This window comes from Aquarana catesbeiana, linkage group LG01 (genome assembly GCF_042186555.1).
Source record: "Aquarana catesbeiana isolate 2022-GZ linkage group LG01, ASM4218655v1, whole genome shotgun sequence".
Lineage (NCBI taxonomy): Eukaryota > Metazoa > Chordata > Amphibia > Anura > Ranidae > Aquarana > Aquarana catesbeiana.
The window spans coordinates 48,796,923-48,812,787 of NC_133324.1; the positions used below are offsets into that span (position 1 = coordinate 48,796,923).

At 49.5% G+C, this 15,865-nt stretch overlaps 2 protein-coding genes across 5 annotated transcripts in view; one reads left to right on the top strand and one right to left on the bottom strand.

Annotated features, from left to right (window-relative positions):
• TPGS2 (tubulin polyglutamylase complex subunit 2) overlaps positions 1-6,862 on the bottom strand; it is a 46,007-nt gene extending 39,145 nt beyond the window's left edge. For all 3 annotated transcript variants that reach the window (XM_073618460.1, XM_073618477.1, XM_073618469.1), the window contains exon 1: positions 6,737-6,862. The gene's annotated coding sequence lies outside the window, so the exon portion shown is untranslated. The remainder of the gene's footprint in view (positions 1-6,736) is intronic.
• A 136-nt stretch (positions 6,863-6,998) lies between these two features.
• KIAA1328 (KIAA1328 ortholog) overlaps positions 6,999-15,865 on the top strand; it is a 289,603-nt gene continuing 280,736 nt past the window's right edge. The window contains exon 1 of one of the 2 annotated variants that reach the window (XM_073618414.1): positions 6,999-7,140. In XM_073618414.1, the coding sequence (XP_073474515.1) occupies positions 7,029-7,140 (112 nt within the window). In that variant the 5' untranslated portion in view covers positions 6,999-7,028. Of the gene's footprint in view, positions 7,156-15,865 lie in introns of both variants that reach the window. The other variant, XM_073618423.1, reaches the window with a different exon arrangement.

Sequence of the window (15,865 nt, forward strand, 5' to 3'; positions counted from 1 at the left end):
GACCCGAATATAAGCCGAGGCACCTAATTTTACCACAAAAAACTGGGAAAACTTATTGACTCGAGTAGAAGCCTAGGGTGAGAAATGCGCAGCTACTATAAGTGCAAAAGAGGATCTACAATGCCCATTTGCAGCCTCACTGTGCCCATTTGCAGCCATAGGTCCCCCGAACCTCGAACTCGGTAGTTAAGGGTTCCTAGATGCCCCCTAGCTGCAGCCAAAACTTGGGGTCTCTGGACCCAAAGGGTCCCGAAATGACATTGCTGCAGATGGACACAGTTGACCGACTTTGGGGCCCCGTATCTCGGGGCCACTTGGTGCTAGGAACCCAAAATTTGTGGAAACCCAGTGAAGCTAGCACTACAACATATTTAAAGCTGGGGTTCCTAACACCAAGTGGCCCCGAGATACGGGTCCCCCAAAGTCCTTTTGGAAAATGTCAATCACTTTTCTGCAGCAGAGAATGACATTTTCCGAACCGAATTTGGGGCCCGTATCTCGGGGCCACTTGGTGCTAGGAACCCCAGCTTTGGATATGTTGTAGTGCTAGTTCCTCTGGGTTTGCACACTAAATTTGGGGTTCCTAGCACCAAGTGGCCCTGAGATACAGGGCCCCAAATTTGGTTCAAAAAATGTCATTCTCTGTTGCAGAAAAGTGCTTGACTCGAGTATAAGCCGAGGGGGGCATTTTCAGCACAAAAAAAAATGTGCTGAAAAACTCGGCTTATATGATATATGTATATATATATATATATATATATATATATATATATATATATATATTTAGCAGAGACCCTAGAGAATAAAATGGTGGTTCTTTCAAACGCAAATTTAAAAAAAAAAAATACACTTTAATGAATTAAACAAAAACTAAACAGTAAAGTTAGCACAATTTTTTTGTATAATGTGAAAGATTATGTTACGCCGCGAGAATCGTGATCTTTATTCTGAGCAAAGAAATCGCGATTCTCCTTTCAGCCAAAATCGTGCAGCTCTAGTGTATAATTTAGTTACTATGTAAAGTTTAAAAAAAAAAAAAATTTATTCTTGAATAATTTCTGGCAGTGGTAAATATAAATAACCAGCTATATGGTGAGGGAACCAAATATCAAATCTACTCTAATAACAGACAGAAGATATATATATATATATATATATGTATATATATATATATGTCAGTGTGATTTGGACGTCCGATTTCATTGCAGCTTGCGACTTCATTTAACAGAAGTCAATGTAATCGCAAAAAAAAGGTATCGGTTTTAGTATCGGAGACTTCGCAAGAGTGCAAATGCTTAGTATCGGCACCAATAGCGTTGCACCAATATTGGTGCCGATACTAAGCATTTGCACTCTTGCGAAGTCTCCGATACTAAAACTGATACCTTACATTGACTTCTGTTAAATGAAGTCGTAAGTTGCAATGAAATCGGACGTCCAAATCGCACTGATTTTTGGCTTTGAAATCGTGCTGAAGTAGCCCAATTTCAAAGCCACAGAAGAACTTTACTTCATAATGATAAAGAAACCTTAATCATTTTTCATTAGTCTAAAAAAAAACAAAACAAAAAAAAAACTGCCACGACATTAAAAATAGGTATTGGGTAGTACTTGAGAAAAGTATCAGTACTCGTACATCCTCTTCTGGGGCACCCCGTCGGCACTTGTTGCTCCTCCTGTCTTCAGAGTACCCTCATAGCAATCCGCAAAGTATACTATAGATCAGGGATATGCAATTAGCAGACCTCCAGCTGTTGAAAAACTACAAGTCCCATCATACCTCTGCCTCTGGGTGTCATGCTTGTGGCTGTCAGAGTCTTGCTATGCCTCATGGGACTTGTAGTTCTGCAACAGCTGGAGGTCCGCTAATTGCATATCCCTGATGTAGAGTTATAGCAAGGTGAAAAACACTTCTGCCTTTAACCACTTGCTGACCAGCCGCCGTCATTATACTTTAGCAGGTCAACTCTCCTGTGCAAACGGCAACAACTCTGATGTCCACCGGCGACCCGCAATCGCGGTGTACAGGGGCAGAACGGGGATCTGCCAGTGTAAACAAGGCGAATCCCCGTTATGACATGTTCTTCTGTTCCCAGTGATCGGGAGCAGTGATCTCTGTCATGTCCCTGGTAGCCCATCCCCCCTACAGTTAGAACACACCCAGGGAACACACTTAACCCCTTGATCGCCCCCTAGTGTTCACCCCTTCCCTGCCAGTGTAATTTCTACATTGATCAGTGCATTTATATAGCACTGATCAATGTAATAATATTACCGGTCCCCAAAAAGTGTAATTTGGGGGTCAATTTGACCACCGCAATGTCGCAGTCCTGCTAAAAATCGCAGATTGCCGCCATTACCAGTAAAAACAATAAAAAATAAAAGTCCCTTGAGCTATCCCCTATTTTGTAGACGCGATAACTTTTGCGCAAATCAATCAATATACGCTTATTGTGTGTTTTTTTTTTTTTTTAACCAAAAATATGTAGAAGAATATATATCGGCCTAAACTGATGAATACATTTTTTTTGGATATTTATTATAGCAGAAAGTAAAAAAAAAAAAAAAAAAAAAAAAAAAAGTTTTATTTTTTCTTTTTTGCTTATAGCGTAAAAAATAAAAAACTGCAGAGGTGATAAAATACCACCAAAAGAAAACTCTATTTGTGGGGGGAAAAAAAAGAACATCAAATTTTTTTTGGGTACAACGTTGCCACAACCGCGAAATTGTCAGTTAAAGCGATGCAGTGCCGTATCGCAAAAAAATGGCCTGGGCAGGAAGGGGGGTAAATCCTTCTGGGGCTAAAGTGGTTAAAATCACTTCCTTCTCCTTGCCAGGACTACAATTCCCATGAGGCATTGCTCCTCACACATTCCCATGCTCTCAGGCACTTACTGACATGTATGGAGGGTGTACTGAGCTGTATGTGTGCTGCACTGTGTATACTGACATGTAAACAAATAATGCCTTCTCTATGCAGTTCAACTAATCAGCTGACCAACTAATCGATTATGAAAATAGTTGACAACTAACTATTTTCATAATCGATGAAGTCGATTAGTTGTTTCAGCCCTACGGAACTCTGTGGGGATGATTTACTAAATCTGGTGCAGCTGTGCATGGTAGCCAATCAGCTTCTAACTTCAGCTTGTTCAATTAATCTTTGACGCTAACTCCTGGTTCACATTGGTGCGATTTGGTGTTCGATTTGACATGTGAGATCGCATGCCAGAATCGGCAGCAATGACGCCGCACCGATTTCCAAAAGCAGTCCCAAATGGGGACTGACACTCAGTGTGAACCCGGGCTGAAGAGGAAGTGAACTCTGACGGGTTTTACTTCCTGTTTTTGACAAAAACATTGCTGGCTGGAAAGTGTACAAAATGTTACAAAAGCAGTTGTCCCCGTTAAACGTGTAGCCCAGTGATGGTGATCCTCGGCACCCCCAGATGTTTTGGAACTACATTTCCCATGATGCTCAACTACACAGCAGAGTGTATAAGCATCATGGGAAATGTTGTTCCAGAACATCTGGGGTGCCAAGGTTAGTCTATCTGTGTAGCTCCCGAAGCCTGGGTGAAAAACTCCCAGAGATGGCATCATCCATTCCTGCCTTGTTGCTAGGATGTTTCTAAGACACTCCCAGCCGTTACTGCTCACCTCCACCATGACAGGAATGAGCTTTCCGACCCCCCCGTACATGCACGGTCTACTATCTCCTCCATCACAGCATCGCTTAGCTCAAAACTACTGTGACAGGGAGAGAGAGAGAAGGCATGCAAGGGGGTGGGGGTGGGGGGGTTGCATCGGCTAGGAGTGTCTTAGCAACATTCTAGCAACAAAGCAGGATGGGATGATTCCATCTCTGGGAGTGTGTCGGTCAGGCTTCAGGAGGTACATAAACGGCCAACACCTTATTCAACTTTAGTTAAAGCTGCACAAGAGAAAAAAAAACTGTTGACCGTGCCAGGGAGCTGACAACTTCCTGCGCTACACTGAAATCCCATCAAGTGTTCTCAGCCCCACCCATTCCCTCGTGCAGTGTTCTCAGCCCCGCCCATTCCCTCACAGAGTGTTCTCAGGCCATTTCATTCCCTCATGCAGTGTTCTCAGCCCCACCCATTCCCTCATGCAGTGTCCTCAGCCCCACCCATTTCCTCACTGAGTTTTCTCAGGCCAGTTCATTCCTTCATGCAGTGTTATCGGCCCCACCCATTAACCCATGGAGTGTTCTCAGCCCCGCCTATTCACCCATGGAGTGTTCTCAGCCCCACCCATTCTCTCACGGAGTGTTATCAGGCCAGTTCATTCCCTCATGCAGCGTTATCAGCCCCGCCCATTCACCCATGGAGTGTTCTCAGCCCCGCCCATTCACCCATGGAGTGTTCTCAGCCCCGCCCATTCCCTCATGCAGTGTTCTCAGCCCCACCCATTCCCTCATGCAGTGTCCTCAGCCCCACCCATTTCCTCACGAAAGTGTTCTCAGGCCAGTTCATTCCCTCATGCGGTGTTATCAGCCCCGCCCATTCACCCATGGAGTGTTCTCAGCCCGGCCCATTCACCCATGAAGTGTTCTCAGCCCCGCCCATTCCCTCATGCAGTGTTCTCAGCCCCACCCATTCCCTCATACAGTGTTCTCAGCCCCACCCATTCTCTCACGGAGTGTTCTCAGGCCTGTTCATTCCCTCATGCAGCGTTATCAGCCCCGCCCATTCACCCATGGAGTGTTCTCAGCCCCGCCCATTCACTCATGGAGTGTTCTCAGCCCCACCCATTCCCTCATACAGTGTTCTCAGCCCGGCCCATTCACCCATGGAGTGTTCTCAGCCCCGCCCATTCACCCATGGGTGTTCTCAGCCCCGCCCATTCCCTCATGCAGTGTTCTCAGCCCCACCCATTCCCTCATGCAGTGTTCTCAGCCCCACCCATTCCCTCATACAGTGTTATCAGCCCCGCCCATTCACTCATGGAGTGTTCTCAGCCCCGCCCATTCACCCATGGGTGTTCTCAGCCCCGCCCATTCCCTCATGCAGTGTTCTCAGCCCCACCCATTCCCTCATGCAGTGTTCTCAGCCCCACCCATTCCCTCATACAGTGTTCTCAGCCCCACCCATTCTCTCACGGAGTGTTCTCAAGCCAGTTCATTCCCTCATGCAGCGTTCTCAGCCCCGCCCATTCACCCATGGAGTGTTCTCAGCCCCGCCCATTCACTCATGGAGTGTTCTCAGCCCCGCCCATTCCCTCATACAGTGTTCTCAGCCCCACCCATTCTCTCACAGAGTGTTCTCAGGCCTGTTCATTCCCTCATGCAGCGTTATCAGCCCCGCCCATTCACCCATGGAGTGTTCTCAGGTCAGTTCATTCCCTCATGCAGTGTTATCAGCCCCGCCCATTCACCCATGGAGTGTTCTCAGCCCCGCCCCTTCCCTCATGCAGTGTTCTCAGCCCCACCCATTCCCTCGTGCAGTGTTCTCAGCCCCACCCATTCCCTCATGCAGTGTTCTCAGCCCCACCCATTCCCTCATACAGTGTTCTCAGCCCCACCCATTCCCTCATACAGTGTTCTCAGCCCCACCCATTCTCTCACGGAGTGTTCTCAGGCCAGTTCATTCCCTCATGCAGCGTTATCAGCCCCACCCATGCAGTGTTCTCAGCCCCGCCCATTCCCCCCATGCAGTGTTCTCACCCCCGCCCATTCCCCCCATGCAGTATTCTCACCCCCGCCCATTCCCCCATGCAGTGTTCTTAGCCCCGCCCATTCCCCCATGCAGTGTTCTCACCCAAACATATTCCCTCGTGCAGTGTTCTCAGCCCTGCCCATACCCGCCATGCAGTATTCTCAGCCCCGCCCATTCCCGCCATGCAGTGTTCTCAGTCCTGACAAAAATAGAAATACAGGGGAAAGGGACCCCCTGAAAAGAAAGTCACGGGCGGATCAAGCTGCTTATTAAGGGAATTTTTATTGCACAGTTGGTAATAAAAAGAAAACAAAACCTGGGTATCCACCACCACCACCTCCTAGACTAATGTTAAAATGAGACAACGTTGTCAATATAAAAGCAGCTTTGTCACATCATACATCTACCACACACCGTATACACCCAAATTAATCTTAGTACAAGGTACAAAAATAAAGTGTTCTCAGCCCCGCCCATTCACCCACACAATGTTCTCAGCCCTGCCCATTCACCCACACAATGTTCTCAGCCCCGCCCATTCCCTAGTGCAGTGTTCTCGGCAACGCCCATTCCCGCATGCAGTGTTCTCGGCCCCGCCCGTTCCCTCATGCAGTGTTCTCGGCCCCGCCCATTCCCGCATGCAGTGTTCTCGGCACCGCCCATTCCCTCATGCAGTGTTCTCGGCCCCGCCCATTCCCTCATGCAGTGTTCTCAGCCCCCCCCACTTTCCTTTTGTAGAATATAACCCCTCCCATGTTATGTAACTGAGTGAAAGAGGAGGGGTTTGTAATCCAAATCAGGTGACAACGCCGCTCCTCCGTACACACACAGCACAGTGAGCGTTGTCACCCCAGGACAGGAAGTGTGATATTGGCAGGATCACCAGAAACAAAAGCCATGAAAACGAATGCAGCCAATACATATAACAACAGGTACGCTGCAATATATTACAATGTAGTGTTTCGGGGTTACATACACCTCCCACTCCTACTGAAATAGGTGACTATCAGAGCTGCATGCACCTCCATACATCCAGAGGATGATAAGAACAGCCTCACCCCATACAGCACCCCAGCTCTGCTCCTCAGCCGTATCCAGGATACACAACCCTCCCGCGGTGAATGCTGGGAGCCGTCGCCTCCCCGCGTTGCACGACGGGAGCTGTAGTCAGCGCGCCGCTAGCGGCAAACGGAGAGGACAGCCCGGGGAACTACCACACCCACAATGCACCGCGGCATCCAGACCGCACGTCAACAACGTCGGACGTCTCAGCTGAGTGAGGGCACCGGGGAGAGAACCAATAGGAGAGAAGGCGAGGGGGGGCGCTCTGGCCAATGAGCAGATTGGGAAATGGAGGTGGGCGGGGTCCAGGAGACGGTTGTTGGGGCGGTCGGGTCTGGCGGGTGTTTGAAGATGGCGGAGTGTGGGAAGAGAGAAGACTCGGTGTACTGGAGTCAGGATAGTATCCTTCCCGGGGGTGAGGGGTGTGTGTGTGAGGGGTGTGCGGGCTGTGTCAGGCCCAGGGGGGGAGGTGTGTGGAGGAATGTGTAGTGGAGGGTCTGGGAAGGGAAAGGAGCTGATAGTATTCATCACATCAGGGGGGATCTCATTTAAATCATCATTTTATAAAGAGAACCTTTCATTTCTGCCCTGCTGGAGACCCACCGACAGTCCCATTCACTTCAACCTCTCGCCGCCCGAAAAATGACGGCGGGGCGGTGTGGCTCCCCTTCTGGGTGGACGTCACATGACGGCGTCCCGGAACGGCCGCTCTCACGCTTCCCCGGGGGGCGGGCCTAGGACACGGCGTGACCCTGATCTGTGTAAAGAGCCGCGTGATCAGCGGTGTCCAATCACAGCCGGTCACATGTAAACACGGAGATGCCGGTGTTCTGCCGAGAAAGTTCCCCTCGGTGGATAAGGACCCCCCCCTCTACTGTGCAACAATTGCGCAGTAGGAACCGTCGGAAATAGCCGAAGGCGAATAGAAGAGAAATCAGCTGTACACGGCGCCTGTAAGAGGGCCCCTCGTGGGCTCACTTCGCTCGGCACTTCTTTATTCCCCCTCTAGGTCCACTTGGATGGAGGGGCTTCAGCCTGGACTCAGGGCGCAGGCGCCGTGTACAGCTGATTGAAGTTTTTCATCTTTGGCTATTTTCGGCAGCTCCTAGTCGTTCGTACTGCGCAAGCGCTGCGCCTGCGCAGTACAAGGGGGACCTTATCCGCCAGGGGAACTTTCTCGGCAAGACACCGGTAACCGGCGTTCCTCGCCTCACACTGACAAGAGTTAGAGGAGAGGAGAGCCGATCAGCGGCATCTCTTCACAGAGGACAGCTAGAGATGTAATCAGTGCCCTGATTACAATTAAGAGCCCACCACTGCCAGCGATCAGTGCCCACAAGTGCCAGCAATCGGTGGCCATTAGTGATGCCAGTCAGTGCCGGCTATCTGTGCCCACCAGTGTCCCCTCCAGCAGTGTCCCCTATCTGTGCCCACCAGTGTCCCCTCCAGCAGTGTCCCCTATCTGTGCCCACCAGTGTCCCCCTATCTGTGCCCACCAGTGTCCCCCTATCTGTGCCCACCAGTGTCCCCCTATCTGTGCCCACCAGTGTCCCCCTATCTGTGCCCACCAGTGTCCCCCTATCTGTGCCCACCAGTGTCCCCCCCCCCAGCAGTGTCCCCCCCAGCAGTGTCCCCCTATCTGTGCCCAGCAGTGTCCCCCTATCTGTGCCCAGCAGTGTCCCCCTATCTGTGCCCAGCAGTGTCCCCCTATCTGTGCCCAGCAGTGTCCCCCTATCTGTGCCCAGCAGTGTCCCCCTATCTGTGCCCAGCAGTGTCCCCCTATCTGTGCCCAGCAGTGTCCCCCTATCTGTGCCCAGCAGTGTCCCCTCCAGCAGTGTCTCCTATCTGTGCCCAGCAGTGTCCCCTCCAGCAGTGTCTCCTATCTGTGCCCAGCAGTGTCCCCTCCAGCAGTGTCTCCTATCTGTGCCCACCAGTGTCCCCTCCAGCAGTGTCTCCTATCTGTGCCCACCAGTGTCCCCTCCAGCAGTGTCCCCTATCTGTGCCCACCAGTGTCCCCTCCAGCAGTGTCCCCTATCTGTGCCCACCAGTGTCCCCTCCAGCAGTGTCCCCTATCTGTGCCCACCAGTGTCCCCTCCAGCAGTGTCCCCTATCTGTGCCCACCAGTGTCCCCTCCAGCAGTGTCCCCTATCTGTGCCCACCAGTGTCCCCTCCACCAGTGTCCCCCTATCTGTGCCCACCAGTGTCCCCCTATCTGTGCCCACCAGTGTCCCCCTATCTGTGCCCACCAGTGTCCCCCTATCTGTGCCCACCAGTGTCCCCCTATCTGTGCCCACCAGTGTCCTCTCCACCAGTGTCCCCCTATCTGTGCCCACCAGTGTCCTCTCCACCAGTGTCCCCCTATCTGTGCCCACCAGTGTCCCCCTATCTGTGCCCACCAGTGTCCCCCTATCTGTGCCCACCAGTGTCCCCCTATCTGTGCCCACCAGTGTCCCCCTATCTGTGCCCACTAGTGTCCCCCTATCTGTGCCCACCAGTGTCCCCTCCACCAGTGTCCCCTATCTGTGCCCACCAGTGTCCCCTATCTGTGCCCACCAGTACTGTCCCCTCCACCAGTGTCCCGTATCTGTGCCCACCAGTGTCCCCTGTCTATCATTGCCACCTATCAGTGCCCATCAGTAAAGTAGAAAAATTAAGTTATTTACAAAATTTACTGACAGAAACTAAGAGAAACTTTTTTTTTTCAAAATAATTGTTCCCCTTTTTTTTTTTTGTTTGGAAAAAATAGAAAACCCACTAGTGATTAAATACCACCAAAGGAAAGCTCTATTTGTGTGAAGAAAATGTGAAGAAAATGCTAAAATTGTCACATGTGTACAGTGTTGTATGACTGCACAATTGTCATTTAAAGTGTGAGAGCGCTGAAAGCTGAAAAATGGCCTGGACAGGAAGGGGTTTTTTCACCTTAATGTATTCTATGCATTAAGGTGAGAGAACTTCTGACACTGACCAGCCCCCCCCCCCCCCCCTTTTTTTTTTACTCACCTGAGCCCCTTCGGTCCCTCGCTGGAGTCGCGCTCTCCCTCTCTGCCCGGGGTTCTATGCTCTTGATTGGATAGACTGATAGCAGCACAGCCATTGGCTCTGTCTGCTGTCAATCAAATGACGCCGGGCCTAGTCCAGCATTCTGTGGCTATGGACGCAAATGCTGCACTTGGTAGCGCGCCTGCAAGGTACCCCCTCGGGAGAGCGCTTCTCCTAGGGGGTTTATCAATGCGGGGAGGAGCCGCGAGCGCAGCTGGGGGACCCCAGAGGACGATGATCGGAGCCACACTGTGCAAAACTAACTGCACAGTGGAGGTAAGTATGACTTGGTGTTTTGTTTTTTTTTACACAAGAGTTTACAACCCCTTTTAACCATGTGATCGGCTGTGTCCAATCACAGCTAATCACATGTAAATGCAGAAGTGCCGGTAATCAGCTGTCATTGCCTCACACTGACAGTGTGCAGTGCTGATCAGCGGCATCTCCTCGCAGGGGAGACCAGGGCAGGTAATCGGGACACTGATCATCAATGCTCTGGTTACAGGAAAGCCACAGCAGTGACCATAAGTGATGCCAGTCAGTGCCTCCTCATCAGTGCCCACAACTACCACCCATCAGTGATGCCTCATCGGCACACATCAGTGAAGGAGAAAGATTACTTATTTACAAAATTTGCTGACAAACTAAGAAACTTTTTCTCTAGTCATCTTCCAGGACGGCACACCTGAGATGAGAGGCTCCTCCCTACAGGAAACACAATCAATCGACAGCTGTTTTAAGTCCCCACCCTTCCCCTTGATCCTCAGTTTTTGATTGTGTTTCTCCCTACACAGCGAAACCGTTTGTTTTTTTCCAAATGACCCGAAGCCTGTGGCTGGTGGTCCCCCCCTGGGAGCCGGACCAAATGCCTGGGGAAGGCCTACGGCCACATCACCCTGAAAGTGAAAGAGGGCGCCGCCTGCCCGATCTCGTATGATCTCGGAGGCAAAGCAGGGTCGGGCCTGGTTAGTACCTGATGGGCCTCTGGGTCTGGCCGGATATATTTATCCTTCCTGGGGGGTTCCCCTATCCTTTCCTCAGGGGGGGCAGCAGAAACTGGAAGAGCCCCCCTGAGAGCTGAAGGCCCCTGGGTACAGTGGTGTCCCCAGAACTTCAGGGGCCTTTTTCCTGTCTCCCCCCCTTACCTGTCCGGGCGTCCGTTCAGACAGGGGTGCTGGCTGTCAGTTCTTTCCAGGGCCCCCGACTCCTGGGCCCCTGGTAGCTCGCGTGGGCTGCTGGGGAGGGCGCCGCCTGAACGACCTGCGTTCTTACCCAGGTGGGAAGGCTGAGAGTCAGCAGGAGCAGGCGCCCACATCCTCCTTTCGAGGAGGCACCAGTTCACTACGGTGGATGTCTGCCTAAACCACCTCAGAAGGGAATGAGGAACGTACGGCATTGCCCCCCCCAGATGTATATACTGACTGGCAGGACACAGCCTAGCAGTTGGGGGGGGCACTTTGGCGGCTATCCTCCTTGCGTGTGGACCATAAGGATGGAAAAGCAAGCCCTGTGGCTGTGGAAAAAGGGGAAGACTACAACGGTGAGTACTTTCCTTTACCTTGGGAATTTAGCTGCAAAATCCCCAATCCCAGCCAGATGGTTTCTGGGCATTTGAGATAATCTCCCCTGGGGTCTGGATTCAAATAGCCCAGAAGCTTCTGCTAAAAACACCAGCTACAGCTCCCTCTTACATCAGAGATGCTGTATGGTGGACAAGTAGTGCAGAGGAGTGAGTGTGCCTACACCACCTCAGATGGGAAAGAGGTAGGTAAGGCATTTCTTCCCCTTCCCCCTGAATTTACTAAGGGGTGCAGTGCAGGACCTGGGGTCTGCATAACAAAATAGCCCAGAAGCTACTGCTAAAACCACCATCCACAGCTCCCTCTTACAGCAGAGACACTGTGGTGATCACAACAGTAGGTTTCCAACACTCTCCCTACATGTCCGGTTGTGGGACATTAGTAGGGATGAATAGAGCGGGGGGGGGGGGAAGGACCTGGTAGATACAAAGAGTTCCTTACAGGCCAGGTATACCACTGAACAATTTATGGATTATGCAATGGTTGAAGGATTCAGGAGTAAGCTCTCCTGGTCAGCAGGTGCACTAGGTTATATGGCCCTATTAGCCCAGCTGCTAGGAATCTGAAGTCCTAAGCTCCAACCTCCCACTCCACCTTTACATTGTGGTTATATTGAAGTGCAGGAGGTAAGAAAAACCTTTTTGTTGGTTTGGGCTGCAGTCAACTCAGTGACAGATCTAAAGGCGATTTACCATAAATCGCTTCCTATATCCTTTAATTAAGGATTTTCTGTGCAAACATATGCAAGAGCTAGATACATGATTGCTTGTTTAAAGCCTGCAGGTGGCTATTTTCCTCCAGGCTAAATTGGTGATCACCTTTTCTAGAGGCTGTCCTAAATTGGCCTCTAGGGCGGGGCTCATTGAGACTTTAGTTTCTGATCAGCCCCACCTGTGTGTGAGCTGGCCAGCGTTTGCTCAGTCCACGGAGGTAAGGTAGGACAACAGCTACTATTGTAAGGTGTCTAACCATTTTTAGAATTTGTTCCTTCACTGGGGGGTGAAGTGTTAGTATCTACAGCCCAGGCTATGCCTAGGGATCAAATTGCTCTGTTTGGTTATTGCATAAAGGGATTCACCAGTAGACCTCAGTAGTGAAGGTTTGTCCTTGCTGGGATATTTTGTGGCACAGCAGAAATACACATTGAAATTTGTGACATCTCTGCTCATAAGGGATATAGTGCTGTACATCAGAAATGCACTGCACTGAAGCTTTGTTGTTGTCTGTTTATATCCTAAAGGTACTGCCTTATTTGGCTACAGATCAGAAAAATACAACAGGGAAGGTGGTCTGTACTTTCTGGTTTTGTGATGCATGGCGGAAATGCATATCATTTAGTCTTATGACATCTCTGCTCATATTTGTTATATTGCTGCACATCAGACATACTCAAAATTGAGTTCTGTCTGGGGTTTTTTGTGTGTCCTGTATTACTGCCTTATTGGTTGCTTATTAGATAGGCAGTAGTGAAGATTGATGTTCCTGAATTATTGGGAAATACAAATTGAACCTGTGCCAGGGGTAGTACTAGTACTGCCTTTGGTAATCGGTGCAGCCCCGCAAAGTGGCGTCAGGCTGACAGTGCTATTAACGGCAAAGGTTGCCGATTTTAGGCATGCGATTTGACATGTTGAGTCGCATGCCAAATCCCTTCAATATGGATGTGCTATCTCTATTCAGATTGTTATATTGTTGCACATCAGATATATACAAGATTGAAGGTTCTCTGTCCTTTTATGTCTTACATTTACTGCCTTATTGGCTGCATATCAGAAAGGACACAGCAGTGAGGTTGCTTGTCCTTTTCTGATTTGTTTTTGCTGCCTCAGCAGGGAGACATTGAGGATGGTGGCGTCTCTGCTCAGTATTGGTATATTACTACACATCAGACATACACAAAGATTGAAGATTGTTTGTGTCCTGTATGTCCTATATTTACTGCCTTATCGGCTGCATATCAGAAAGGCACAGCAGTGAGGGGTGTCTTTTCTGTTTCTCATTGTTCTACCTTGCTGCTTCTTAGGGATACACAGCAGGGTGTTGTTGGCTGCACGCCTCCAGGGAGATAGAGCATTGGGGACCCCTCGCTTGTTCAACCTGAAAATTGCAAGTTACCTGCGACCTGTGTAATCTTGAGGTCTGTGGATCCAGAAAGCAGGGTCTGCTTGGTGGCGCTGCGACCTGGAGTTGCACAGACACAAATGGTTCCCATTGGAAGCCATAGTGATTCTCTTGCGTTTTTGCGGTTGCAGGTTGGGTCGCACAGGTGTGGGAGCCCGAAGTTCCCTTCTGGTTGAGGTTTTGCTACACACAAGAATAGACATCATGGAGTTTATTGCCTTACTTTGCAATACACCAGAAAGATCGCAGCTAGGAAGGCTGTCTGTTTTTATGTTGCTGTACAGCAGAAATACTCAACATTGAAGCTTGTTGGTGCTTTCTGTTTCAGATTCCCTTGCCTTACTGCACTTCGGAAAAACACAATGCTGCAGGTTGCTTGGGTCCTTTCCGTGTTGGTTCTATGTGACTGCACTACAGAACTGCATAACAGAAAAGATATTGTCTTATGTTGGTTTAGCTAGCCAGGGCCATATTGATCTTATAACTGTATTTGGTGGTTCATCAGAAATACGCAACATAGAAGTTTGGGTCTTTCTGTCTTATATTTATTGCCCTGTTTTGCTGTACATCAGTAAAACTCCACCGTAAACAGGACTCCCATTCTTTATGTATATATATCAGTTATGACCTAGCTAGCTGCACTTCAGAAACACGCAGCATTTAGGGTCGGTTCACACTGAGGCAGCACGACTTACAGCGCGACTGCCTCAGGCGACCCAGGACACGACTCAGCGGCGACTTGCGAAACGACTTCTGTATAGAAGTCAATGCAAGTCGCCCCCAAAGTCGTACAGGAACCTTTTTCTAAGTCGGAGCGACTTGCATCGTGCCGATTTAGAATGGCTCCATTGCACAGAACAGGACGCTACTTGTCAGGTGACTAGGTCGCCTGACAAGTCGTCCCAGTGTGAACCAAGGCTGAGTGTTTGCGTGTATCTTAATGTTTTTACAGATTGGCTGTACATCAGAAAACCAGACTGTGAGGACTGTTTGTCTACATTGAAGTTCAGATTTGGGTCTCTCCCATATTTGATATGTTGGTTTAGCTAGCCACACTCAGATACACATTATTGTCTATGCTTGTGTCCTTTCTGTCTAAATCTATTGTGCTGGGTCCACAATCTATGGTCTTTTTTAATTTGTGATATTAATAATGCATGTATCACCTTTTGTATTTCAGCCCTCTTTTCCGTGGAGGGGCCTGGAGTTCTGGCTGCAGACGTCACATGTCAGAAAGCCTCAGCCCCTTACATTCAGGGATGCTGGAACCATTTCCTAGGGTTGAAGCCCAGTAGGGTTATAGGACACTGGAGGAAGGCGATAAAGAATCACCCTGCTTAGTAAGAACTTGGGAAGTTCTGTTCAGAGGAATATTATGACCTGAAGATGAAGTATAAAGATGTATATCCGACCGAATAGGTTACGGCTCGGTGCATGGCCTTCATCTCACCCTTCTAGCAGAACTAGATGTAGCAGTATAAGTGTTATACTCCTGCTATGAACTTTATTCTCCTGAAGTAGGCACTCAGGCGTAAGTAAAGCCACAGAGTGGGCATGCCTTAAACCCAGGGATTAAGCCTCGGTTAATCTATTACCCTTAAGTAGGCTTCCCTTTAGTCTTTGCTGATGTAAAGATATAAATGAACAAAAAAGGTTGTCTGTTAGGGGCCCACCTTTTTTTTTTTTTTTGCAGTTTTCTTTCCCTGAACAGGATAGTGTTAAGACCATAGGCGTGCGCACAGGGTGTGCCCAGGCACACCCTAATCACCCCATGCGCATTAGTATTATCGCTCTGTGTAGCAGCAGGAACATGTGAAAGATCTACATCTTGCTGGCTCTGCCATAAGAGAAGTGTCTATGCTCTTCTCTTTCACTGTGGCAGCAGAGAGATCAATTTGCCGGGGTCATATATATGTAGACACACACACATGCATGGGTGTTTGAGCTTTAGGGTGCACACCCTAATGAAATTGGCTGCGCACACCTATGGTTAAGACAGGCCCTCTTGGTGATCAATTAGTGTCCTTGTCTTACAACACAGGTCTCTGATTAATCTTTAAGGGTTCTAAGTAGCACCTACAGGCACAATAGGCCATGGTTGTTAGATGTGTGAGACAGGCAACATTGATAACCTACAAGTTTAACATGTTTTCTGATTCCATCTTTAAGAGCCCACTCCACCTAGGTCCTGCATCCGAAGCAGAGAAGGCAGGGACATCGGTGGAGTAGACCTGCAGATCAGCCGCATGATCCAGCTAAGATACCTTCATCAAGCATATGGAGTGGAGGTAAAACTCACTGCAGAACCAAGGTCCGCCAAGAGGGTCTTGCAGTGGTCCCACCCTAAGGTAGGCCTGAGGTACTTGATTATCCTCTCAGGTG